The sequence below is a fragment of the Ahaetulla prasina genome, chromosome 4 (assembly GCF_028640845.1).
Source record: "Ahaetulla prasina isolate Xishuangbanna chromosome 4, ASM2864084v1, whole genome shotgun sequence".
Taxonomy (NCBI): domain Eukaryota; kingdom Metazoa; phylum Chordata; class Lepidosauria; order Squamata; family Colubridae; genus Ahaetulla; species Ahaetulla prasina.
In genome coordinates this window covers 96872276-96898564 of record NC_080542.1, presented here as the reverse complement: position 1 = coordinate 96898564, position 26289 = coordinate 96872276, and the positions used below count along the sequence as shown (strand labels likewise).

Sequence of the window (26289 nt, the reverse complement as noted above, 5' to 3'; positions counted from 1 at the left end):
GAATGGGGAAAGAGAAAGCAATAATTTAAACATTTTAAGCCTGTTTCCTATTTTTTATTGTTATTTCTGCTTTTAATTATGATGAGTTACATAGGACGATCTCTTTTCCATTGTAGAGAAGTTTCTTTGGCTTCCAATTCATGTTCATTTGCTAATAAGTCTTCTGCTTTTGCTATGTGATTATGAAACTGCTTTGAAGTTATTTAGCAAATATACATTTTATCCACACACAGTTTATAAGTAAATTTATCAATGCATTTGGCCTGACCCCAATTATTTTTCTATAAAGATACAGAAATAAACTTTGTTTCTTACTGAAATATTTAGTATCCAATTTAATTTATAATTCTCTCTTGTAATGGAGGCAGCATCCAGGAATGGTTGTCCTTGTCTGCTAGCCAAAAGGACTGAGACTGTCAAAGCTGCGAGGACACGTCTACACCAATGGTCCCCAGCTTTTGTCTCAGTCCTAGCTGAAGACAGACATGTGTTTTGCAAAGAGCAACCTATTTCTGAATACCTCTTTAATTGCGTGTTTATCTGTGGCAGCTATATCACCACTGTACTATTGTGCCACCAACTATTCCAGCATGAAGAGCTTTTAGTTCGAGCCCGCTGAAGGCCGCACTGCAGTAAGTCAGGTCACTGGCCAGTGACTCTGACTGAGTAGCCAATCAAGCATAGCTCACAGTGCTGACCCGATACCCTTCAGACTATTATGATAAGGCTCCAACGCGTTCCAGCTTGGCGGCAGGCTCTGCGCTCCACTTCTGGCCAAAGGGCAGTCAGGCTAGCAGGTAAGCCTGAGCTATCAGTGACAGCTGCCACCACTGCTTCTGGCCGTACTTAACGAATCCCTGCCCAATGCAGGCATACTCGGGTGATGCCAGCATGAGCCCCTCAGACAGTGGGCATGATTCCCGAGCCTCTACTCATTTGGGCACGCTTGAAAGAAGCCGCGGAGCACCATTTTTTCATGGCAGAAGCCTTTGATCAGCTCACCTGTTTAGTGGCTAAAGGAAAATGGCAGATATGGCGCCCACCATCAGCGGGGATCTTGCTGTCACTGTGGCCACCTCAGAGCCTGGCAAACTGGGAGGCAAGCATGCAGAGACCTCGGGATTGAGGTCTGCAAGTAGGAGGGCGGCTGCCAAGATCTCCAAGAAATCAAAGAAACTCCCTAAGCCATCCAAAGTGGCAGAGAGAGATGAGGCTAGATGACAGAAGGCACTTGATAGGGAGGTGGCCAGGGCACTAGCTGGCAGTGAGCAACTGCCTCAGCCTTCAGGAGCACATTCTTCCTGCCATAATGAAGAACGGCAGTTTATTCTGCCTCAGAATTCTGACAACCGGCCTAACCAATCCTTGTCACCAGATGGTGATGCTGAGCAGCCTTTATCTGCCCAGAAGACCTTGTATGGCTCCCTCCCAGCCTGTTGATGGTGATGGTGATGCTGAGCAGCCTTTATCTGCCCAGAAGACCTTGTATGGCTCCCTCCCAGCCTGTCAGATTTAGGACCTTACCTGCAGAGGCCACGTTTACTCCTACTGCAACAGGAATCTGTTCGGGGGAGAGGCAGCAAGGCTATATTCCGCCTGGCATGGAGGCCATTATATCTGAAGCCATTGAGAGCAGCATAGCAGCTGGATTGCAACGCAGTCACAGCCACAGGGAGGCTTCCCTCAGATCAGACTACTCAATGTCTATTGATGTGACCATTAAAGGGCAGGCTTCAGGGGAGTTGTTGCACCTTCCAAAGTCTTACTCCCCAGTTTCATCTATTCACTCTGGTTCTCAGGAGAAGGTCATGGATAGAGAGCTGGAGCTCTCAGAGGATGAGGACATATCCCCTGACCAACTAGCCTTTGTTGTTGTTTTTTTCTGTCCTCTATCATTTAAAACCTTATTGTATAAGGCCTTAAGCACAGCACGCTTGGCAGGGCATCTGCTAGCGATAGACCCACCTCCTGATTCAGCGCAACTTAGGGGCTCTTTGTTTTCTGAGCCCAAGGCTGCAGCCAAGGTGGTTCCTTCTCCACAGCTACTTGTAGATATTGTGCATAAACAATGGGCCACCCCAGGGGCAAGAGCAAATCATAGCTCCCTGGATAAGCAGTTTTTCAACATGGCCCCGGACTTGTCACAGACACGTCAGGTGCCAGTTGTGAATGGCCCAGTTGTGTTATTAGTGACTCCATCTGTCATGACAGATGCCCCAGAGGAGGCCCTCCGGCTGGAGGACAGACATGCTGAACAATCTCTAAAAAAGGCTTATCAGTCAGTGGCTTGGGCTGTATAGGCCTCCATCACAGCGTCCTTTTTCAACTGGGCCTCATTAATATGGCTCAGACAATTACGGGACAAGATTCCCATGGCAGATGTGCAAGTTCATCAGGACTTGAATAAGTTGTCTGTCACCCTTGAATTTTCAGCAGAAGCAACACTGGGAGCAGTGAGGTTTGCCTCAAAAACTATTCCTTCAACTGTGGCTTCCAGGCATCTCCTGTGGCTCTGCCAATGGCAAGCATATGCCAAGCAAAAGTGGTAGCTGGCCTCTGCCCCATTCTTGGGGAAACACCTGTTTGGAGAATCACTGGAGCCACTGCTCGTGGAGATGAAGGAGAAACATAAGGTCCTTGCATCTATTTCCCAACGGGCAGACCCATGTCCTTCCCCATACTTCAGGCACCAGTCTTTCTGGGGGCCTGATGGGGGTGTTGGTTCAGCTAAGTCTCAGTGCCCATTCCAGCCTGGGCAGGGCCAACAACAGGATAGGGCAGGGAAATACAAGCAATTCCCACCCAGACAGCCCTTTCGAGGGGGAGGGAGCAGGGGTGAAATGCTCCCGGTTCAGACCGGATCAGGCGATCCAGTAGCAATGGGGGCAGGTAATTCAGAGAACCGGTAGCAAAAATCCCTGTCCCCCTCGCCCATGCCCACCCAATCGCCCGGTGCCTACCTGATGCTTCTTTCGGGCTCACTAAGCCTTGCTTCGGCTGCTGCAATCAATTGCATCAGCTAGCAACTGAATCTGCCTGCCTTGAATTGGGTAAGTAAGGGAGGCGGGGAGCTTTAAAAAATAGTTAATTAAGGTTTTTTTTAGGAGTTTTTTTAAAAAACATAAAAAAAGTTTAAAGTTAAGGAAGTTTTAAAGTTAAGGAAGTTTTAAATTTAGCTGCTTTTATGTAAAAATATAAATAAAATAAAATAATAAAATAAAATATTTGTGCAGCTTTCTGAGATTTGGTGTGTTTCTGTAGTGTTTCACTCTAACTACACAAACACACAAAATCTCACAAAGCTCTATGTGGCATTTTGTGTGTGTGTGTTAGTCAGTTGTGTTGTGTTGTGTGTGTGTAAAGTGTGAAAGTTGGTTTTTGGTACCTCGTATTGTTTTGTGTACTTTGTTTATTATTTTTATTATTTATTGTTATTGGCCACGCCAACCTGGTCATCTGACACCAAGCCACGCCCATCTTAAGCCACTCCCACAGAACCATAGTTCTGTGAAAATTTTTAGATTTCACCCCTGGGAGGGAGCCATCCTTTCCAGCGCCAACGATAATTGCCTCACGGACCCATTGGGGGAATGCCTGGCCAGTTTTGCCAGGAAATGGGAAGGCATTACTATGGATGCATGGGTCCTGGAGACAGTCGTTCAGGCCTCTCTTTAGGATTCCTTTCTACACCCTCGAGATTTTTCATCTGTTACCCTGTTTCAGGTAACAAGATTAAAAGAGACCTCATGGAAACCGCTATTCAATATCTGTTGGATATCCAGTTAAACCAGTTCCAGAGACTGAGCAGTGGATGGAGTTTTATTCCATCCTCTTTGTAATTCCAACAGCCTCAGGGGATTATAGGGCAATTTTAGATCTCAAAAACCTAAACCGCTGCGTTATTTACAAACAGTTCAAGATGTTTAGTCCATTTTGGACGGCATCTGGGAGGGCGACTTCCCCACCTCTATTGATCTTACTGAGGCTTATTTACATATCTCCATCCTTCTGGGCCATAGACAGTATCTCCGCTTCTATTAAGTAGGCAAGCACTATCAATACAAGGCCTTGACTTTGGCCCAACATCAGTGCCTAGGGCATTCATGCAGTTGTTGGCTGCTTTAGAGGCTCACCTTTGCGCTCATCCCGTGCATGTCCAGTGCTATCTGGATGATATTTTGATCCAGTCCGCCTCTGAAGACCAGGCATGGGCGGATCTCAGAATCACCATTCAAGTGCTTCAGGAGCACGGTTTTCTATCAATGTGAAAAAGAGCCATTTGGCACAAACTAACTGGTTGCAGCATTTAGGAGATGAGATAGACACCATTGCATGCAGGGTATACCTTTCCCAGGAACATCAGGCGAGTATAGCTGAACTAGTGTATCAAATCAGGGGGGCTTGTACGGTGCCCCTGGCGACGATTTCCTGACTCCTGGGCAAGATGGTGTCCTGCATTTCAATCAAGGCATGCTCCTGGTGTTTCCAGTTGGGCTTGGACCCAGCGTTGGTGTCGGTACCCCAGATACTGGATTTTCTTCAGGCGGGGCTGGACAAGGGGCTGTCGCCCAACATGATCCATCCCCAGGTAGCAGCTCTATCATCGTTTTTTTCCTGCGGAGGTCTGGACTCTCTGGCATGCCACCCAACTATTCACAGGTTCATCAGTGGCGCCATGAACCTTAATCCTCCAGTGGTTCACTGTTTACCGACTTGGGACCTAACCAAGGTTCTGCAGGCACTGACTGGGGACCCCTTTGAGCCACTGAGAGAGACCTCTTTGTGCTTCCTGTCCTGCAAGGTGGCATTCCTGGTGGCCGTAACATTGGCCAGGTGAATTTTGAAGTTGGCGGCTCTTTCCATCCGACCAGACCTTTGTGTTTTCCACACCAACAGGGTAGTTGTTGTGGCTCCCGCCCCCGAACCTGGCCCCATGCCCGAAAGTGCCTTGGAGCCGGGCCTGCTGCCAGAAAGTGATTTGGACAGTGAGGGGGAAGAGCCATCAGGACTTACCTCGGAAGCACCGGCCTCCCTGGATCAGCTCCAGGAGCCAGAAGCAGGCCAAGCGAAAGAGATAATGAGGCCTCCTTTTCCTGACTCTTCCCCCCCCCCCCCGGCCATGCCTGCAGACCCAGCTGACAGCAGTCAGGTTTGGCTCAATCCCAGGTTTCGTAAGCAGGAGAGAAGAGAACAGAAGCAGGGGAGGGGCAGGCCTAGGAAGTGCTAAGTCATGGAGCCACACCCCACAGGATATAAAAGGCAGTAAGAGCTGATGTGTCTCTTTGTATCAGGAAAATCCACAGATTGACTAGAGCTGAAGGCTGTGACTCACCAGCGTCTTGGCAGCTATCGAGGGCAGACGCTGATTCTTTTGCTGCCAGAGCTGATAAGAGCCGGCTAATTAAGCCATCATTCGGACGGACGCAACAAGGACACAACAGTAGTGTTACGTTTGGATCCTTCTTTTCATACCAAAAGTTAATTCCTGGTTTCACAGAGCCCAGGAGCTGGTTCTGCCAAATTTTTGCCCCAACCCAGTACATGCGCTGGAACAGAAATGGCACATGTTAGATGTGAGGAGAGTGCTCACATGAACTTCCTCCTTCAGGAAGACAGAGTCTCTCTTTGTCTCATTCCAGCCGGCCTCCTTGGGCACCAAGGTCACTCCATTGACCCTGGGCCGCTGGATTAGGAAGTGTATCACCAAATCATATGAGATGCAGGCCATTCCACTGCCCAAGAGTATTACACTCCACGAGGAATGTGGCCTCAAGTGCAGCATGAGCACTGCAGATCTCTCTGGAAGAGGTTTGCCGTGCAGCTACCTGGTCCTCTTATCCCCATTCATCAGGCACTATACACTGGACACATATGCCTCGGCTGAGGCAGCATTTGGGAGGGGTCCTCCAATGGGTGCATACTGATAAGGGGACCTAGGGCCAGGCTGCGACCCACCCATAAGGACAGAACCACTTTGCTATGTCCCATTCCTGGATGCTGCCTCCACTACAAGGGAGAAGGAACATTGGTCTTACCTGATATGATCCTTCTCATTGAGTGGACACAGCATCCAGCCCCAAGCTAGTTATGGGCTGGCCCTTGGCCCTTTGGGGGGGTAGATTTTTTTCTGACCTTCACACTTTGAGATTGTCTCTATTTCTTCACCAAAAGCTGGGGACCATTGGTGTAGGCATGTCCTTGCAGCTTTGACAGTCTCAGTCCTATTGGCTAGCAGACAAAGACAACCCATTCCTGAATGCTGCCTCTACTCATCGAGAAGGATCGTATCAGGTAAGACCAACGTTTCTTCTCATCAAGTACCTTGTAGTGATTTGGAAGATTTAAAAAAACCCAGGTGTTATGTTGTTACAGGTCTTTATTTTGTGTCCATTAAAAAAAAAAAACTAGCAAAGAGGGATTTTGAATAAATTAGGAAATAGGAGTGTTTGCTTGATGCATTATTGTAGAGTTCTTGAGTGCTCCTTGAGTTTGGTTATTTGTTTGCAGACATTTCATTGTCAACTAGGTAACAGTGTGGTAAGTGTGGGGTTTGCTTCCTGTTTATATGTGATAGCTTTCCTGCCAGTTTTGGTAGAGGTGTGGATTCCTTCTTGGTGGTCTCTTAATTAGAATATTGATTTCTGCCTAAGTATTTGTCTGGTGTTAATCTCTGTTGAAATGTACTTTGGCTGCTGGACTGAATATAATCTATTCTTTTTGTTTCCTTCCTATATTTTTTAATGGGCTAAATGCATAATTATTCTATATATTATTGTAGATAGGAAATTAGTATGTCCTCTTTTACAACTGCATTAGATAGAAACTATTTTTTTTTTTACATTTATACCCCGCCCTTCTCCGAAGACTCAGGGCAGCTTACAGTGTATAAGGCAATAGTCTCATTCTAAATATGTAAATATGACATAACAAATGATAATAAAAATCATTTTCTGACCAGTGCAGGTATGTAGAATGATAAAAGCCCAGTGGGAAATTGATAAAGGTCTGGGCAGTTTTAGGCAGCAGCTGCAAGCTGGCCAAGGGTCCTAATGTCAGGGTTCCAAGTGATACCCCCAACAAAAGAAGACTCCGAGGCTGAAGTTCCTCAAAGTTCCATTTTATTAGAGATGTCATATTGGCACATCTGGGAAAACCCAAATCTGAAAGCTTCCAGGATTTCCCCACCCAAAAGAAAGTCCGAGTCCCTGCCCCATCACCTACATGTCCATCACATCAATCACAACCAATCAGTGCACTGTCCCCAGTGCATTGGGGACAGATGCCTCCCAGTCACACCACTCCAAGTGTAGAATGTCCTTGACTCTTAGATAAAAGAATATTATCCCTAGATATCTCCCCAACTCCACACAATCCCCCCTCCCAGTTTTCCCCCAGCACTAAATGTGGCAGACATGAAGATCCAAAGTACCTGTAATTTATTGTGTACAGTAGATACATATACCAGTATAGATTGTATATTCACACCATTTATTATGTAGTTGATTTACATAAATGGGTTTTATTGCCTTTTAATGTAAACTTTATATTTATTGGCTATTTGGTTTTTACTTGCCAACAGAAAAATTCCTTTCCATTTTATTGATATAATAGTTTTTGAAATATTTATTTTTTCATTTATTAGTATTTTTAAAAAATCTCTACTCCAAATATAATCCTGCATTCAGTGCTTTAAAATCTAATTATGCATGCCATGTCTAATTTGACGGAAGAAATAATTATTGTAGTAGATTCCGTCTCCTGTCATTTTGAATTTGAAAGGAAACTATTGTACTGCATTTTGGTCAAGCAACTGATATACTATAAACCTCAAAGTTTCTAAATATTTCTTCTGCTTTCCTTATCAGAGATTTTAAATGTCATTACCTGAACTCATTACTTCTCAGTACAATTATATTTTGTATTATTTTTGTGAGTGCATTGTATGTGGGTGCAAGAGATTCTTGTCTCCTGACAAAAGTGCATCCCCCTTTGCAGTATTAACTGTATGCAGAAAAGTTCAGTAAGCAATTGCTATATAAAATTTAATTCTTATGCAATAAAATCATCCAGATGAATGACCAGAGAATTACTCCTGATCAGTTACCATATCACAGAATCCGCATCAGCTACATTTTAAAACCGGTCGCTGTCATCTTCTCTATGTTATTTACCCCCTTAAAGACCTTGGAGTTTTCATATCAAATGATCTACGTGCCAAAGCCCACTGCAACTACATCGCAAAAAAGGCTTTAAGAGTTGTAAACTTAATCTTGCGTAGCTTCTTCTCCAGAAACACTACACTACTAACCAGAGCATATAAAACATTTGCTAGACTAATTCTTGAATACAGCTCACCTGTCTGGAACCCACACCTCATTTCAGACATTAATAAAATTGAGCGTGTCCAGAAATATTTTACAAGAAGAGTTCTCCACTCCTCTAACTACAACAAAATACCTTATGCCAACAGACTTGAAATCCTGGGTTTAGAAAATTTAGAACTCCGCCGCTTTCGACAAAACCAGAGCTTAACTCATAGAATCATCTGTTACAACATCCTCCTTCCTGTTGAAGACTACTTCAGCTTCAATCACAACAATACACGATACACTTAAGCTTAATGTGAACCGCTCCAATCTTGACTGCAGAAAATATGACTTCAGAAACAGAGTTGTTAATGCCTGGAATGCACTACCAGAGTCTGTGGTCTCTTCCCAAAATCCCCAAAGCTTTAACCAAAAACTGTCTACTATTGACCTCACCCCATTCCTAAGATGTCTGTAAGGAGCGTGCATAAGAGCACCAATGTGCCTACCGTTCCTGTCCAAATGTTCCCTTTGATTGTATCCAATTTCATATAGTTATTACATACTTATGATTATATATATGCTTATATATCGTATAGTTATTTCATGCTTATTCTTATATATAATGTTGTGATAAATAAAATAAAAAAATAAAATAAATAAATGTTGCTTTAAGACGTTTTTCCTGTGGCCAATTCATCAATTTAACTTAACCTTGACAATAAAGAATAACAGAGCAGTATGAATTGAAAATGGACAAAACATTGTTTAATTCCATCTTTCATTTTACACTTGATTGGTTTATTTCTTATCTGCTGCTAACGTACAGCAGTCTTAGAGATTTGGGGCTGTTTTTTGTATTTTCTCATGGTTTGAGGGCTATTCTGCATGTGTGTTTTTGTAGAGGATGAAGTTGAAGATGTTGTTACAATTTACTTAACCCAAATGTAGTAATGAAGAAAACTTTGCTTATCACTTTTTTCTAGCAATACGTTGTAATATAAGCAATCTTGAGCCCTACATAATCCTACATTGATTTGACAGGTTTTTTTCCTTATAATTAATGAAACTTGGATTGTTTGACTGCTAAAAACAAAATATATTAAAAAGCTCAAATATAAATATAAGTATAAAGTTCAAATATAAAAAGAAATGCCACCGATTAATAAGAACACGTTTCCTAGTTCCAGTCTGTCAAAGGATTATTAATTTGCATTGTTGAAGTCTTCCAAAAAGGGAATAAGACAGGCAGTATCCTATCACACATAGACCCAGGCCTTGGTCTGAACTTTCCAGTAACAAGTTTTGTTTTGTTTTTTACTTTAATTTCAGGGATTTTATTTGCTTTTTAAGTATTCCTAGTTACTTTGGGATTGTTCAGCAGCAGAGAGAAAAATATAAGCATTAAACTTTTAAAAAATCCACAATGCTCATGTTTTTTAATCAAACATATTTTGTCTGATTACAGCCAGTGGTAGGGATTTTCAGCATTCTGCGGCTTGGGTATCTCATAAGTGTTGAAAATATAATGAAAAATAATCTAAACATAATAGAATAATATTAGATAAAATAGCGTAAACATAATGAGATAGTATTAGATAATGCAACATAAAAATGCCATTTTTTAAAAAAGAAAAAAGATCAAGCCTCTTTCACATCAGATTATTTTCTGAGGGACAATGAAAGGAAAAGTGATAGAGTATTCAGAATTAAGACTCGAATGTCATGCTTTATTACCTGCACATACAAATACTGATTAAAAAAAAATTATGTATTAAAGAAAATTTAACATTATGGATATATCTATGTATCTATATATGTATAAACACACACACTTTATTTAACTATAATTAAAACCTTTAGAATTTTCTCTAACACATTTATATATGTAACGGCTTAATAAAGTGATAGTATATTTAAATTAATTATTAAGACTGAAGATTCTAAATTTGTCATTTCACAGCCTTGCCATTTGTCTAGATCATTGATATAAACCTTAAAAATAAGTTGCATAAATATCAGTTGGTAGTGATGGAGCTAAGAAACAATAATGCTTACTCTAACAACATATTAAAGTTGGGAAGTTGAGAAACTTCATCTCCTTTTATGTTCAGCACTATTAGAAGAGAGCAAAGGTTTTGAGTAGTTATTACACAGTTCAGTGATGGCTAACCTTTTCTGGACTAAGTGCCCAAAGCACGCGCACGTACCCTCCAAATGCAAAGTGCGTGCATGTGTCCAGCCTCTCCAAACATGCCTACAGCCCCCGCACACACATTGCCCCCACACATGCACGGCAGAGACACGAAGACCAGCTGGCTGGTGGGAGGTGCGCACACATGCACAGCAGAGCTGAACTGGGGCAACGGCTCACATGCCATCAGAGAGGGCACTACATGCCATCTCTGGCAAACGGCCATAGGTTCGCCATCACTGACATAGTTGATAATTGCATGAAAATTGCAGGCAGAATATGTGTATATTGTAAAACTAATTGGTTCTTTGTTATTCATACCTGTAATTCAAATAATAATTAAGTTCTTAATTTACTTTTATTTTTAATTGCAGCTTAAGTTAACAAAGACACATTTCCTTTTTCATTATTTTTCTACAAACATGTTTATTTTAATGTGTTTCATATCAATAGCCAACTCTTCCTTATAGATAAGGAATGATCTGAGGCATCCATTAAAGCAAATAAGAGACCAGTAAACGTATGATGGCTCTATGTGCCACCATACATTCATTTTCATCAGTTTCTTGGTTGCTTCTGGTTTGGTGTTTGTTTTTTTCATTGTGTTGTAAACCTTTTAATGGCCACAATGAATTGCTTAGTTTTGAGCAATAGCACATACTGTAATAACTTAGCGATATATTTTTTAAAGAAAAAAAATGAAAAATTGATGCAGAAAACTTGTGGTTAAGAATAATTAACTTCCTTTTTTTATTGTGAATCCCAGTTACAAATTATAGCTAGCACACTCTAATTCTAAATTGCTTTTTCAGAATACCATCATAGGAGAGCTTTCTAATACAGTAAGTATTTTAGCAGTATAGTAATCCCATTTAGATAATTCCTTAGACTCAGAGCTGAGGATGTTCAATAGAGCTATTTCTCTGTCAATTTGCAGGTTAGCTATGAACAGATCATGTAAATCAAGTAACATTACAGTAATATTTCCAAAACATCACTGAGTAAAGCATTTAATAAGTATGTATATAGCCCATGTGCTGATAGAAATATTCTGAGGAGTAAAAAACTTCTTCAATTACTCATATTCCAAGGTTAATTTCATTAAAATTTTAATAATATACTTTTGCAGGATTTTTATTTTTTTTTTGCAAAAGTAACTAATATGCTGGTTGTCCCAACTTTATTCATAACATTTGTTATGGTTACCCTCTCACTTTCATTCCTTTTTTTTTTTTTGGCTAAACTTTGGATCTAATTGGTGTCTGGATGAAGTTTTATATGTTAGCTTGTTACATCATGAAATATATACATAATTGTATATGTATACCAGGGGTGGGTTCTAATTTTTTTTATTACCGATTCTATGGGCATGGCTTATTTTGTGGGCATGGCTTGATGGTCATGTGACAGTGGGTGTGGCTTGATGGTCATGTGACTGGGTAGGCATGGCCAACTCAATGTTTCTCATGTCAAGGGGTACCTCGCCTGGCCCCTCCCCTCCCAGCCATTCCTTGTCACACCCAGCCTCAACGTATCTATAATTCTGCAAAATTGTTGTTCACCTTTTTTCAACTTTATTATCTACAAATAGATAATAGATCAGGGGTCTCCAAACTTGGCCACTTTAAGATTTATGGACTTCAACTCCCAGAATTCCTCAGCCAGCTTTGCTATCTTAAAGTGGCCAAGGTTAGAGACCTCTGCTATAGATGCACTTTCATGGACCACTGAAAGGGGGAAATAATAATATTTTATACCGCCCTGAGTCCTTCGGGAGAAGGGCGCTATAAAAATTTAATTAATAAATAAATAAATAAATAAATAAATAAATAAATAAATAAATAATAACAGAGTTGGAAGGGATCTTGGAGGTCTTCTAGTCCAACCCCCTGCCCAGGGCCAATGGCTCACATGCTTTGCCCAAGAGTGTGATAGGCAACAGTCTTTTAAGGGGCTGCTAGAAAGAATGGGGGGGGGGAGTATTTTCCAAAGCACCAGAAGGCAAAACAAGAAGCAATGGATGGAAATTCAACAAAGAGAGAAGCAACCTAAAACTAAGGACAAACTTCCTGACAATGTGAACCTATATAGGTTTCAGTCATAATTTCACATATAAAATAGCCATTCATGTAATACAACCTGCATATTGTTCAAAACAATCATTAGTATTATGGCTGATGTTTGACAGCAAGCCTAAAATCCCCATTCCCACCCCATTCCAGGGGAAGGTTACTTCAAAATCCCCATTTTCTCCCCACCCCACTAATCTGTTCTGGGAAGGAATCAAACTCCCCCCTCTTCATTTCCCAAATAAAATATCCCAGATAATTAAGGAATAATCAAGCTGCTATCAAGGAACCTGCCTGGAATTCCACATTCCTGCCACCTGCATAAAGGAAACTTTGTAAGTAGAAAACAGCTACCGGTGATTACAGATAATATAAAGTGGAAGCCGGAAGTTCGGCTCCATTTACAAGCAAGTAGAAAACTCATTCAAGACAGGATACTTCACGCCCAAACCTTTTTAGAAACACAAAGCCCATTTTGAACATACCACAAAACTTCAAAAACATTGAACCATATAAGAATTCCTCCTCTTATCCAATTTGTTGTTCAGCTGACCCAGTAAGGAGCTTCTAGCCGCTTTGTCAATTTAAAACGACAGCGTTTCCCCCCCTCCTTCTTCTTTGCCTAGCGATCTCCTGGCTGAGAAGCGAGCCAATCAGTTGGGAGGCTTCTTGGTTTCTCAATTTAAAGGGATGGTGTCTTGGTTTTTTTTTTCTCTCTTCTTCGACAAGTGAGTCTTGATTTTTTCCTTCTAGCCGATCAGCTGGGAGTCGGGAGGCAGCAACAGATTGTGGGCGGGACCAGGCAGAATTTTTACTACTGGTTCTCCGAACTACTCAAAATGTTTACTACCGGTTCTTGCGAACTGGGGAGAACCGGTAGCAACCCACTACTGATGTATACATAGTGAAACTATAATTAATTTTAATGTTAATTGGCTTTGGTCTTTTTGTTGCAATTCTGTGCCCATCTGAGAGAAAATGCATACTGCATCATATATAACCTAACTCTTAAGATTTAACTGCCAATTATGTACCTACGAATCTAAAGTAGCAATTTTGCATCTTATTTCAATACATTAGCAAGTAAGGCTTCTTTTTCTAGTGTGATGTGTACATAGTTCAAGCAAAGCTGCTGAAATTGTCCTCTTGAGAATACCATGCTATGTTCCAATTTTGAAGAGGTTTCTTCCCTCTGCACCCCCCCCCCATTAATATTGATATATTTTTCCCTCTTGAGTCAAACTTTTTTCATGTAGTTTCACATATAAATGCAATTATTTCCAGTTTCATGATTCATTTGAAAATATCATGTTCTATTACTGTCGACTTTCACTGATCAAGTTTGGAATATAATAGAAGAGAAAATGCATTAGCAAACCTTTATATAGAAGCAATGGATTAATGTGAACATGGTCCCCAAATGTTCTCCTTTTTATAATTATTTTAATGGAATGGGTGTTTTCATTTTGTTGTTTATTTTGTTTACCGTCCAGAATTACACTGACAGTTATATACATTTTATAAATATTTAAACTCTGCCTGGAGATTTATTTTTTTCATTTTTATCTTCCTTCATCCCACTTTTCTGAAGTAGGTATACAGGTGCCAGGCAGATCCAAACACTGTAGTAAATTCACAGTAACCATTCATTTGGTTCTTGAAGTCAGAGCCAGTTTCTGTTAATTGAAATCTGTCAGATAATGAAAAAGATAGTTATAAATAAATGGTTACTAGGTCAAAGCTAAACATTCTGAAAATGTAAGGAGGTAGTATAAAAAGACAAGAAAATAATTTCTGGAATAACATTTGTATAGAGTTTATTACTGCAAAAGCTGTATAAGCAAGAAAGCAAGCAAAAATAGATGATCACAAGATTCCTCATTAACCTGCACTTTTTTTTTAAAAAAAAAATCCATTTTAATCTTCTCCCTAAATTGCTCTTTCTCTGCCTTGCTTTAAAGTGCATTGGGAAGACCAGTATTACTATTTTTTTCCTTTCAGCATCACCACAGATTGCAGCTTTCTGTGAGACATAATCAATATATGCTGCTAGTTGTCGGTCCATCTTACATTAATTTTATAATGAATATGTTTACAGGAATCGAATTACTTTTCATAAATATTTTAAGTCTTATTAAAGCTAACGAGTGTCAATTTTTTGTCCTGTTTAATTTTCAGTGCTGGCCCAAAAGGTGATAATATCTATGAATGGAGATCAACAATTTTAGGACCTCCAGGTTCAGTGTACGAGGGTGGCGTTTTCTTCCTCGACATTACATTTACACCAGAATATCCCTTCAAGCCTCCAAAGGTAAGAAATGCACCACGACCTCATTAGCTTCTAATGCATAACCGTACACATTAACATTTTATATACTATTCAGTATAATTTAATTCCCCTTATTTAATATTTTTCCTTTTTGCAAATATAGCTCTTTAAATAATGGGTAAGTACTACAGGATGACTGAAGGATATACTATAATGATTGTGCAATAAATTGCACTTGCAGAAATCTGTATCTGAAGTAGTTAAGGATAGCCATTAAGATCGTCATAGAATCATAAATTGGAATGGATCTTAGAGATCTTCTGGTGCAATCACTTGCCCAAAGTAGGAATCCTGATAACATGCCAGACAAAGGACTCTCCAATCTTTGTTTGAAAACCTCCGATAGAACATCAGGAGACAGACGGTCCCTTTGCTTAATAGCTGTCATAACCAGGAAATCCATCTGTATTTTGAATTTGAATTCTGAATGGATAAAAAAGATTGGGTAGCCATACTGATATTGTTATCAATATAAATGTACCTGTGATAGTTCAGAATTGCTATACTTTAAATCATAGATTTATAAAACAATTTAGGTAAGGTTTTTTTTTCAATAAAGGCATATCTTTGTGGTTTTCACATAAATTATTTTTGTAAATATTGTTCAAAATTATAGATTTTGTTGGCTTTCAGATTGCAACCATCCATGGGTTTAACTTTTAAAAAAACATTTATATATAGTTTTTTATCTGTTAGGATCTACGAGGCAGTTTATTAAAAAAAAAGAAATTAAATCACATAAAAGCATAATAAAATACCGCAGTAATATCCCACCCAATAATCTAGACAGAGTAAAGGGGCAGCAGATTGCTTATTTTTTATAAACATTACCTGATGTATTAAGAGTTTTAACCTACTTTCTGAACCTCATTAATGAGTAATTAAGCGTATGTTCCTAAAAGGAGCTTCACAGTGAAATGCTTGAATCTTATCTAAATAAGCAGCAGATTCTTTTGCATGGGAAAATGATATACTGGATGCCCAAAACATTGAAAAGGTTAGAAGGTATGGAAATGGAGCATCTGTCATTGATTATGATTATTACCATTTAGCTATTATATTACTCAGTCAATTCAATCTTTATTAGTCATAGACCAACATAGAGTGGCCTTCCCTAAAACCAACTTGCTTCTCTGCAAGTATGTTTTCTTGTTCCAGTCAGTTCTGGGATTTCCATTGCAGATGTTTTGTATAGAGTTTGCTGATTGTATTGAGGAGACTGAAACCTTTTCATAATAAGGTTCAACCGAAAAAGAATTCTTGGAGAGCACGAGCACAATATTTAAGATACTTGGATATCTAAGGATATCAGGTAATATAAAAGTTATTCTTTTCCTGAGCTAGAAAGCCCACTGTATTTGTACCAAATACGTGGTTTTTCTTCTATTCCTGTCTTACAGAAATATCATTTTTATTTTGGTCATTGTGACCTAATATTTATTCAATGCAATCTTGCATACTAATTTATCCAGTCTTGGAAGATTTCTAAAATTTCTAAAGTTTTGTCAAATGAAAATCTATTTGAAGCAGACAAGAACTGTTTGATATTTTTCTTACAAAATAGAAGCAGTACCGTGTCATTCTTGAGTGTCTTTATATTCATTCAATTATTTTCAAATTCATTCATAGAATTATTCTGATAATTTAAATCATGACTTTCATTTATCAGAATCCCAGTGGATTTACAAGTTGCTTTATGGACTATAAAATCTGTGTATTTGTAAATGCTATACCTTCTTAATTGTGATTTATGTAGTGAAATAACTTCAGAAAACAAAAACTAAGGCTTTAGCTAAAATTGTAGGCCCCGGATGCTTTAGAGACCTCTGTGGTACAGTATCTGAAAACATATTCCTAAGAGATGGAGCAGGTAAAGTGAAACCATTCAGATAAAGAATATTATGAAAGTTAGCATTAGTTACAAAGAATGAAGAACTAAAATATCCAATTTTGGCACTTTTTTTTTAAAGTCCAAGTTTTTTTTTAAAAAAAGTAATATTTCTATATACAGTTTTAATGAGAAACTTAAGGATTCAATTATAGTCATACTAGTTAGTACATGTGGATTTTAATTAGTTTTTTCTTTACTTTCAATTATGTTTAATTAGTGCAGCTTATATAGCAGCTTATTTTTTTTTTGTATTCATTTTTAATTGATATTGCTCTTGTAGTTGTTAATATTTTGCTAAAACTAAAAAAACATTTTTAAAACACTTCTGTTGTTAGTATGATGATTCTGAAATTTGATACTTTGTCTATAATGTTATAGGAGTTTTCTTGGGTTTTGATACTTGGGTCAAATTTTTGACTACACCATCTTCGTAGAAAATAGGTTTCTTCTAGAATCCTTTTACTTGAATTTTTTAAAAGAATAGGATAATATTACTGAATTGATTCCCCTTTTAGAATAATCTCCCAGGTTCCTAAAAGAGACTTTCTCAATTTCTTATTTATATCCAATAAAATTCTATTCTATTCTATTCTATTCTATTCTATTCTATTCTATTCTATTCTATAAGACATGCATGAATTAGTAAAAAAGACTAATTAATTAGTCATTAATAACACAGGAATGCCCAGCTAGTTAGAGTGTGCATCTCTCGCCACTTCTGAACATACAATTATACAGATACACTTTTTTCTCCTTTTGTGTTTTTGTTTAAATATTTGAATCAATATACTATCCTGTTTGTCTACTAGTGTCAAAGTATGTAAATTAATTTGAGAATGGTATTAAAATGCTATGTATCACTCTTTTTACTCTATCAAATCAAATTCTGCCATTTGTGTTCTGCCTCTTATTTCTTATAACAATCATCACGTTTAGAACAATCATCAGTAAAAGAAATGCATTTGTTTTGCATGTTCAACAATGGCTGGTATTTAGATACTGACAGTTTATTGCCACAGTTTTAGCTACAACTTATATAGAGTAAAATTGTCTTGTTTATATATTTCTTCCAAACTAATTTCAAATGACCAAAATGCAATCTCAGCAGAGAAACTTGTATCATATCATCCCAAAAATACAATTCAGAGTTCATCAATAGCATGTTCTTCAACAAACTGGAAACCTGGGTAGTGTATGCTCCACTTGGATTTCTCAGCAGCTTTTGATAACATCAATCATGGATGGTGTCTTTCTGGAACAGCTTAGACTGGCAGTGGAGAGTCATAGTGTTATCCTGCTTTTCCTCCAGTCAATGTTGATGAAGAGTGAGAGATCAAACACTTGGCTTCTGCATTGTGAGTCCCTCAAGAGTTGGCGCTTTTTCTACTCCTGTTTAACATCTATATGAAACTGCTGGATGAGAACATCCATCACAATGGGACACGATAGCATCAACATGCTGATGATATTGAATTATACATCTCTGGCCATAGTGATGCTACAATTGCCCTTTCTCACATCATTAAGGCTGTTAAAAGTCTGGGTGGAAAGGAACAGATTAAAACTGAACCCTAACAAGACAAGAGTGCTTTTGGATATAGAGCCTCTTGGTTCTTGAAGAATTACCATCTTTGGTTGTAGATGGGGTTCCACTCCCCCAGACAGATCTGATACATAATCCGAAGTTTCTCCTGGACTCACAACGCTTGCTCAAGAAGCAGGTACCAGTCATGACCAGATGAGCCTTTGCACGACTGCATATTGTGTACCATTCCTGGACCAATGGGCCCTTCTCACAATCGTCCATGTCCTGTTCATCTCCAATTTGGATTATTGTATTGCACTCTACAAGGGGCTGCCCTTGAAGAGCATCTGGAAGCTAAAGTTAAATCAAAATGCAGCAGCTTTTACGTTTTTTTGCAAGTCAAAATTTGCACATCATATTTTCAGGAGTTGTGCTGGTTGCCAATTTGCTTTTAGATGCAATTCAAGGTGCTGGTTATCACTTTTAAAGCTTGAGTCTAGGATATTTGATGGACATGTTGTGAGTTCCAACTATCACGGAAATACATGGGGGGAAAGGGGCCTTCTCATCTCATGATGTTTTGGAACATCGTTCCTCCAGAGATCTGATTGGCCCACACCTTGTTTATGTTCTGCAAGGCCTAAAAAGCATAGTTTGTTAGTGGGCTTGGGGACTCCATTTGGAGCCAATCAAATAGATTGTCTGATTCTATTGTTATCACCACAGAATTGGGAAGGGGAGTTCATTGATAATTTTAAACTGGATTTTTAATGTTGTTATCTTTCCTGGAGTCACAAATCAAAAATGAGTTGATGACAATAAAAAAAAATTAATAACTGACCTGCCCTTTCTTTACAAGGAAAGCTGATAGTGGTGTGTTTTAATTGCATTTCAAATCCTTAAGATTTTTTCACAGTGGTTTGTGAATGTAAAGAGTTCATTGAATTTCTATAGTTGTCCGCTGATCACAAACAGGCATGCATACAATTTAATGATGAGAAAAAACATCATCTTTCATCCTACATGCCTTTTCCTACCTTCTTTGTTCTTGTTTCCCAATCCCACCCCTTGCCACTATAGGTATGTGGTGAATACATTAAAGTAAGTGCAACATTTTTCATAAGAACTGATTTCTACACATCCTGTTGAATATTTGGACTAAAACGGTTTGACAACTGGTCCCTACAGGAAGAATGCATTAAATTGATGGCAAATCTAAAGCACTGTGCATCAGAAGTGCAACAAGAAGTGTTCTCGTAATCAGTACTTGTAGAAAACATTACTAATTTCTGCCTTAATAAAGTATCTATCTTTAGAAAGCAGATGTTGCCTAAGTATACTGCCTAAAGTGGTGAAGAAAATTAGCAATTCTTTAATGTTACAATAAATTTTGTCACTCTTTAAAACCATGTAATTCTCATGTAATTCAAACAATAGACACAGGATGGCAGTAGTTCACCATAAATTAAAATGCTTGTTTCCCTTATATAATGGCTAGTTGAAAAGGAAGTATTAATATTTTTTAGAATAAAATTTAGAAATTATGAAGCTAAAGCCTAAAATATAATTACATTATTTGTTGTAACATTCAGATTCATGAACTGAGAAAATAAGATGTACAAGTTAAATTAGTCTCAACTGAGGAATATAATCAAATGTAAAATGAATGAGAATTTCCTCGTTATCTGTGGCAGATACACATACTTTCTGTCAGCTCAAAGGCAACACATCAGGCACCACACTGCAAAAGTAGGCAATGCTGGACCCACTGAGAGATTTAAGACTAGCATTTTGCCCCTTAATCTAGCTAAACCCAAAAAGTACAAAACTGGGGCAAAAGTGTGGCTTCTTCATTCAGAAGTTGAGTCCTGGGAGTTACAAAAGGTAACCTGGTAAAATACATGAAGCCTTCTGACCACTAAAGATTTTGTATCATTTGTACAAAATCCGAAAACATTTATTGAATTAATGTAGAAATAAGGTTAATGTTAATCCCTTTTCAGTGAAAATCAGATGCAGCAAAATTGAATTTTAATGACGTTGACTAATTTAACTTCTGAGGATTTTTCAACTTATTATTGTAAACCCTAGTAAAGCCTTCAATTGATGAAATTAGTAAGTGGGGCTTAGTCTTTTGGAATTAAAAGAGAAGTTATTTGTAAAAATATGTGGCAGAATGACAATAGAAAGTTGTCTGAGGCTAGATTAGTAATTTATCAAAAATTGGAAGCTGTCTATAAATGAGTTTAGACAAATTCAGCATTTGATATCCATTATAGGAAAAGCTTGGGGCCTATCTGAAAAAATGAGGATAAACACAATTTCCTTATTTTTTTTAAAACTCTTCTCATATAGGTTACCTTTCGAACAAGAATCTATCATTGCAACATTAATAGTCAAGGAGTGATCTGTCTGGACATATTAAAGGACAACTGGAGTCCAGCATTAACTATTTCTAAAGTTCTTCTTTCAATTTGCTCACTTCTCACAGACTGCAATCCTGGTAAGTCGGGTCAAAAGGAGGGATGGGGACAGATAACAGGATCTATCACAGAGATTGAATGTTGGCCCCATTTCTGGTTTATCCATATGTCAAAGAGGGTTATAGTAAAGCCATGGGGAGTTTTCATATTGATTTCTTATAACTAATAAAGGAACATCTTCTGCAAGAAGAGTGGCTCCCCTCTAGCATTACATTTTTTTGGGTATTTAAGGATGTATTGATCAGGAGAGGGCAACAGACTTTTTCTAGCACCAAGCAACTAATGTTTTTTTGTATAGAATTGGAAATATTTTAACTGGAAATGATGGAACAGAAATATTAGCACATACATTTCTGCATTACAGTTGCTTTCCATAGGTCTCTTTATCATCACTGCAAGTCATTCACGGGCCGGCCTTCTTTTCCGCTTCCAGTCTTATGTAGTATTAGGCTATTCTGTTAACCCATATGTTTTCCTGCACTGTTCTAGCTGCTTCTTACTAAGGGCCCATCTCCAAAACACAATACACAAGGAAAATTCAATCAAATGTGTCTAAAAGCTACACAAGCAGTCCTCGCTTAATCAGGGTAATTTGTACTCCATAGTTGTAAAGCGTGTCATGTGATCATGCCAACTTATAATGGCAGTTGTGGCAGTCCTAGTTGCCATTGTTGGGTGAATCACACACAATTGCAACATGTGATCATTGCCATTTGCAGCCTTCTGCCAACTTCCCCATTAGTTTTGCTTGTCAGAAGCCAGCAGGGAATATTGCAAATGGCAATCATATGACTGTAGGATGCTATGACTGTCACGATTGCAAGCTGCCTACCAAGCAATCTAAATCATGATCACATGACCACAGGAATGCTGTAACTTCCACACCTATGGGGAGCAATCTTAAGTCCTCTTATTCATCTATGTCATAACTTTGGTCCCTAAACAAGGATTATCTATACTATCTTAAAAAACAGCAAATTTTTAAAAAACCCTCAAACAGAATTGTTATTGGTTAGAATATCATGTACATTACATCGCACTGACATAACTTACAAAAACTTTTTAAAACCTACAAAATGAATTTTTTCAAAATCCACTGATAGAAAAATAAACCTATCATTTCCACAAAATAGTAACTGGAATATCCCTGTTGATGATGTTTAGTGACTGAAGGATTTCAGGCTCTTATTGCTTTGTGAAAGTCAACATTATCTCCAGGAAGATTTGCTGTTGTGAGACATATTTTAAGGGATTGATAGAAATATACAGTATCAACGGAAACACCAGTTGTCCAGCAAGACCCATTATTATAATAGGTCTTTCTTTGATGTGCATGGGCCTAATAGATGCAGTGTTGTTAATGATTGCCTGCAGTTTCAGCAAAAGGATGGCTATTGTTGAAAAAGCACTGTGAAGTCTAAAAAAATAAAGGTTGGGACTTCCACTTTACCAACATCTGGAGGGCCACAAGTTTCCCTTCTCATTCTTAGCCTGAATGGAAAATATACTTTTAAATATATTCTAAAACTAAAGCTACACAAGTATTTTTCATTAAAGCAATGTTCCAAGAGTCCTCATCGTATCTGATCTATTACATGTATTCTCTCTTCCCCTAACATCAATAATTAGCTGGAAATTGTTTTATTTTGCAGCTGATCCCCTTGTTGGAAGTATTGCAACTCAGTATATGACTAACAGAGCAGAGCACGACAGAATGGCCAGACAGTGGACCAAGAGATATGCGACATAAACTGGATTTTTGTCAGACCTTTGTGTTAAATCATCTGTGACGGAAACAGCTGCTTATGATTTTGAAGGGGTGGGACAAGGAAGGGGAGAAACTGAAAAAGAGTAGGGTATTTCTATAACAGAATTTATTCAGTCTTTTATTTCCTGAGATTTTGTTGTTGTTACTTAAGGTATCTTGCTACAGTAGACAGCTAGAATGGGAATAGCATATTTTAAGACTGTCATTAGTTCAGCAATAGTAGCTCTGCTATAGCATCAAGAAGAATGTAAACTAACCTGACAATTGGAAGAGGGTGGGAAAAGATGTTTGTTTGTGATAGATTAAAAAAAAAACCTGAAACAGCTTAATTTATGGGTACATATATTTGGTATCTCTGTAAAAGTTCTTGCAAGACAGCTTCCAACTTGATTTTCTTTTAACTTGGTTTTATTTGTAAAAAAAATATTGCAAATATTTTTCCCTAGGGGAGGTGGGAGAGTTTCATATTTAACACATCTTTTTACAAGACTACACTTTCATTAACTTCAAATATAGGGGTAAGGCTAGATTGTTGTCTCCCCTAACATAGGGAAAATACTTCACAGATTCATTTTTCTATGCCAGGTTACCTTTGTGAGAAAGAACGTTTTAACTGAACTTGGAGCAACCTGTAGTGAAATACCTTAAGCTGTTTAATTGTAAGGCGTGGAATAGGAGTCACTCGGTGGATTGGTTATATGTTGTGGACTATCTAAGTCTGCATTTGTTACTGTGCTAATAAAAATATGTACAAACCCCCTACTGATATACCTTCTGTTTGGAATACATCTATGTTGGCTGTGTGTAACACAGCAGTCCCCAACTTTTTTAGCTCTAGGGATTCGTTTTGGAAGAAAATTGTCATCTATGGAAGGAGGGAGGTTGCATATGCAACCTAGATCCCATGTATGCACAGAAGTCTCACTTACTCTCCCATTGCTTGCGCGTACTGGTTCAGTACTGGTCCACAATCTGGGGATTGGGGACCTCTGGTATAACAGACAATATAATCTATTCCTGGTAAAAGAATCATACAAAAAATAAGAAACACTTTTCAGGTCACAGAACAAAAAGTTACATGAAAAGACTTTAAAGGGTTATGAAATTAAATCCTGAGCCAGAAGGCAGACTTACATACATTTACAATGATCTGTTAATTTTTTTGCAGGTGACTTTTATCAAAAGATAGGATCTTCTCCTAAGTACTTAAACCTGGAGTTTCCCTAGCAGTTTAACATTAGAGCAATTTATTTTTGGTTTCAGGCCATTGTTGCTTGACATATTTGGAAGGGGAAGGGGAATAGCTTTTCTTTTTTCTTGGCATCCATTTATACTAAAGTGCTAACATATTTAATATCTCTATCAAAAAAGTTCATTTTCTCTTTTAATAGCTCTCAAAATATTATGTGAAGTGAACATAATTCAATTTTGCTTTCAATCAATAGTAATTGAAGCACAACAATTCACTAGTGGCCCAGAATTAATAGTTACATAAAATTCACATGTTAACTGTACTTGTTATGATACTATAAACACTGTCATTCTGCAAAATGGACTGAAGGACAGCTTATGAGTACAATGTTTAAAGAGATGAGAGTCATTTAAATGTGCAATATAAATAGACTGGAGTCAGAATCTTTATTTCAATCTGTAATTTAGATATTTCACCCATGCTATTCTTTTTTACATTCTCAAAAGCTGCACTTAAATTTGAAAAAATGTTCTTAAAATATATCACATTAGGCCTTAAAGTATTTTATTCCTAAATGGAAAGAAAAGAAACTTTGATCAATTTCTCTACTGTACATTACTGTACATCTTTACTGTACATTTTGAGAAATTTCAGTCCAAGAATTACCTATTTTCTAACTGATTTTTACATCCTTCAGCATTGTAATGAAAATTGTGAAAATACAAATCTAACCAGAGATTCCATGTAGAAGTGGGTGTTGTGATGATATAAGCCACTGTAACAACTCTAGAATAGACTTTTTGAATTCTCCAATCTAGAACTCTCTTGATTTATTGGGGACTACAGTTCTTAAAACAATTGAAAAGGTAGGTTGCTTAGACCTAAAACTGGATGGATCAATCCTTTCCCCTAGTAATACTCTTTTTTTTTTCCTGTACAGTTTTAATAAATTACTACCGGCTGATTTCTCCCAATATGTTAAGCCATAAATCAGAGTTTATGGAATAAATAACATCATGCTAAGCCAGATTCAAATACTCTAACATAATCCTGCATTTTTCAATCACAGTTAACTTTTAAGATTTACGTATAATGGCAAATTCCAGGAATTATAAATCCACATTTCTTAAAGTTGCCGAGATTGAAAAGCACTGTTATAGCCCTTTAAATAAACCAAGTTACTATTTTTTTTCTGATGCAGTTTTCTTTTTCAGGAGGCTGCTGTCACTGCACAGGGACAGATATTAGTGGGCTTTTGAAATTGGGGAATGATGTCAAAATTTTCCCCATTCATATATGAAGTGATTGGAAATTATTTTTTCTTTCCTTGCCCCAATTTTTATCAATACTAGAGATCATTGTTTTATCCACCTAAGATGAATGGTTGCTTGATGATAATCTATAGAAATAACACTGGTTCATGCAAAAGCATTGGTGCCAATAGTATTAGCCACTTTATAATAAAGATAGTGAAGGTCAAATGCTTATACTGTACCCAATTCTGTTGGCCTCTCTTTTTCATAAGTTATTTCTCGAAGCACAATGAAAACTATACGATGTATGAACAAATAAACAACTTTTTCATTTTGTTCTTTCATTTCTTTTCTGAAATGCTAAGTGAAGTGGCAATATTCCCAATGACTCTAGAATGCCCTCTTTAGAAAAAGAAGGCTTTCTTTTTTCTGCACTCAAGCATTCTCCAATTTGCATTCCATGAAAATATAATTGAATACAGACTATTATGATTATTTCAGTGTTTTTTGAAGTGATTTCAGATGCCATTCTCATCCTGCTTTAGTTACTCTAAAGATGAACAACTCTGAAAATGCAAAAGCTACAGCAGATTCTTGGCCCAGTGGAGGCATAAGAACATTCAGTAATCTTCCTTATTGTATTTGACTCTCCGACGGGAGAAAGAAAATGTTGACTTGTTCTGTGATTGGTAAAGTTTGCTTGCTAACACCACAAAGGGCTCCATCATTGTACTTCTGTCCATTACTGTCACTTCCCATAATTTCACTGTCTCAATCCTAGCCCATTGTTGTGCAACTTCACTTTGTACTTGTCTTTCCTCCAAAAGGTCAGTTTTATTACCTAAAACAATAATTGGCCACTGCAAAGAAGGAATAAAACAATCAAAACAGGAAATTAGCTCAGTGATGTAAAACTTGTTTTGTACCAGTTTCAAAATATAATCACCTTATTGGGAGGGGAAAAGAGACTGGAATGCACTTTTCACTGCAATTTAGAAAGCTGCTATCATTCCAAGTAGACCATGCAAAATTCAAATAGATCCATGAACTGAATAAATAATCTTTTAGCGCTTTGGCTGACTTCTGTAATGTTTATTTTTTTTTCAATTTTATAATCTAGTAATTGAATAGTTACATTTTAAGTAGATGCACTAAAATTGACTTGGTAATCACTAAAATTTTACTGACTCCATTGCCTGTATTTTATTACTGTTATTTACATTTAAATAAATAAATTTTATTTAAATACTTACATTTATATCTCCATATATTTTTAAAA

General features: G+C 37.8%; 2 protein-coding genes across 5 annotated transcripts in view; one reads left to right on the top strand and one right to left on the bottom strand.

Annotated features, from left to right (window-relative positions):
- UBE2E1 (ubiquitin conjugating enzyme E2 E1) overlaps nt 1–26262 on the top strand; it is a 52303-nt gene extending 26041 nt beyond the window's left edge. For both annotated transcript variants that reach the window (XM_058180941.1, XM_058180942.1), the window contains exons 4-6: nt 14748–14880; nt 20670–20817; nt 22450–26262. In XM_058180941.1, the coding sequence (XP_058036924.1) occupies nt 14748–14880; nt 20670–20817; nt 22450–22547 (379 nt within the window). In that variant the 3' untranslated portion in view covers nt 22548–26262. The remainder of the gene's footprint in view (nt 1–14747; nt 14881–20669; nt 20818–22449) is intronic.
- NKIRAS1 (NFKB inhibitor interacting Ras like 1) overlaps nt 1–26289 on the bottom strand; it is a 45796-nt gene that overhangs the window by 11641 nt on the left and 7866 nt on the right. Inside the window, exon 3 of one of the 3 annotated variants that reach the window (XM_058180946.1) lies at nt 13978–14259. The exons of 1 other annotated variant lie outside the window; for it this stretch is intronic. In XM_058180946.1, the coding sequence (XP_058036929.1) occupies nt 14233–14259 (27 nt within the window). In that variant the 3' untranslated portion in view covers nt 13978–14232. Of the gene's footprint in view, nt 1–13977; nt 14260–25620; nt 25871–26289 lie in introns of those variants that run through there. One more of the 3 variants, XM_058180944.1, reaches the window with a different exon arrangement.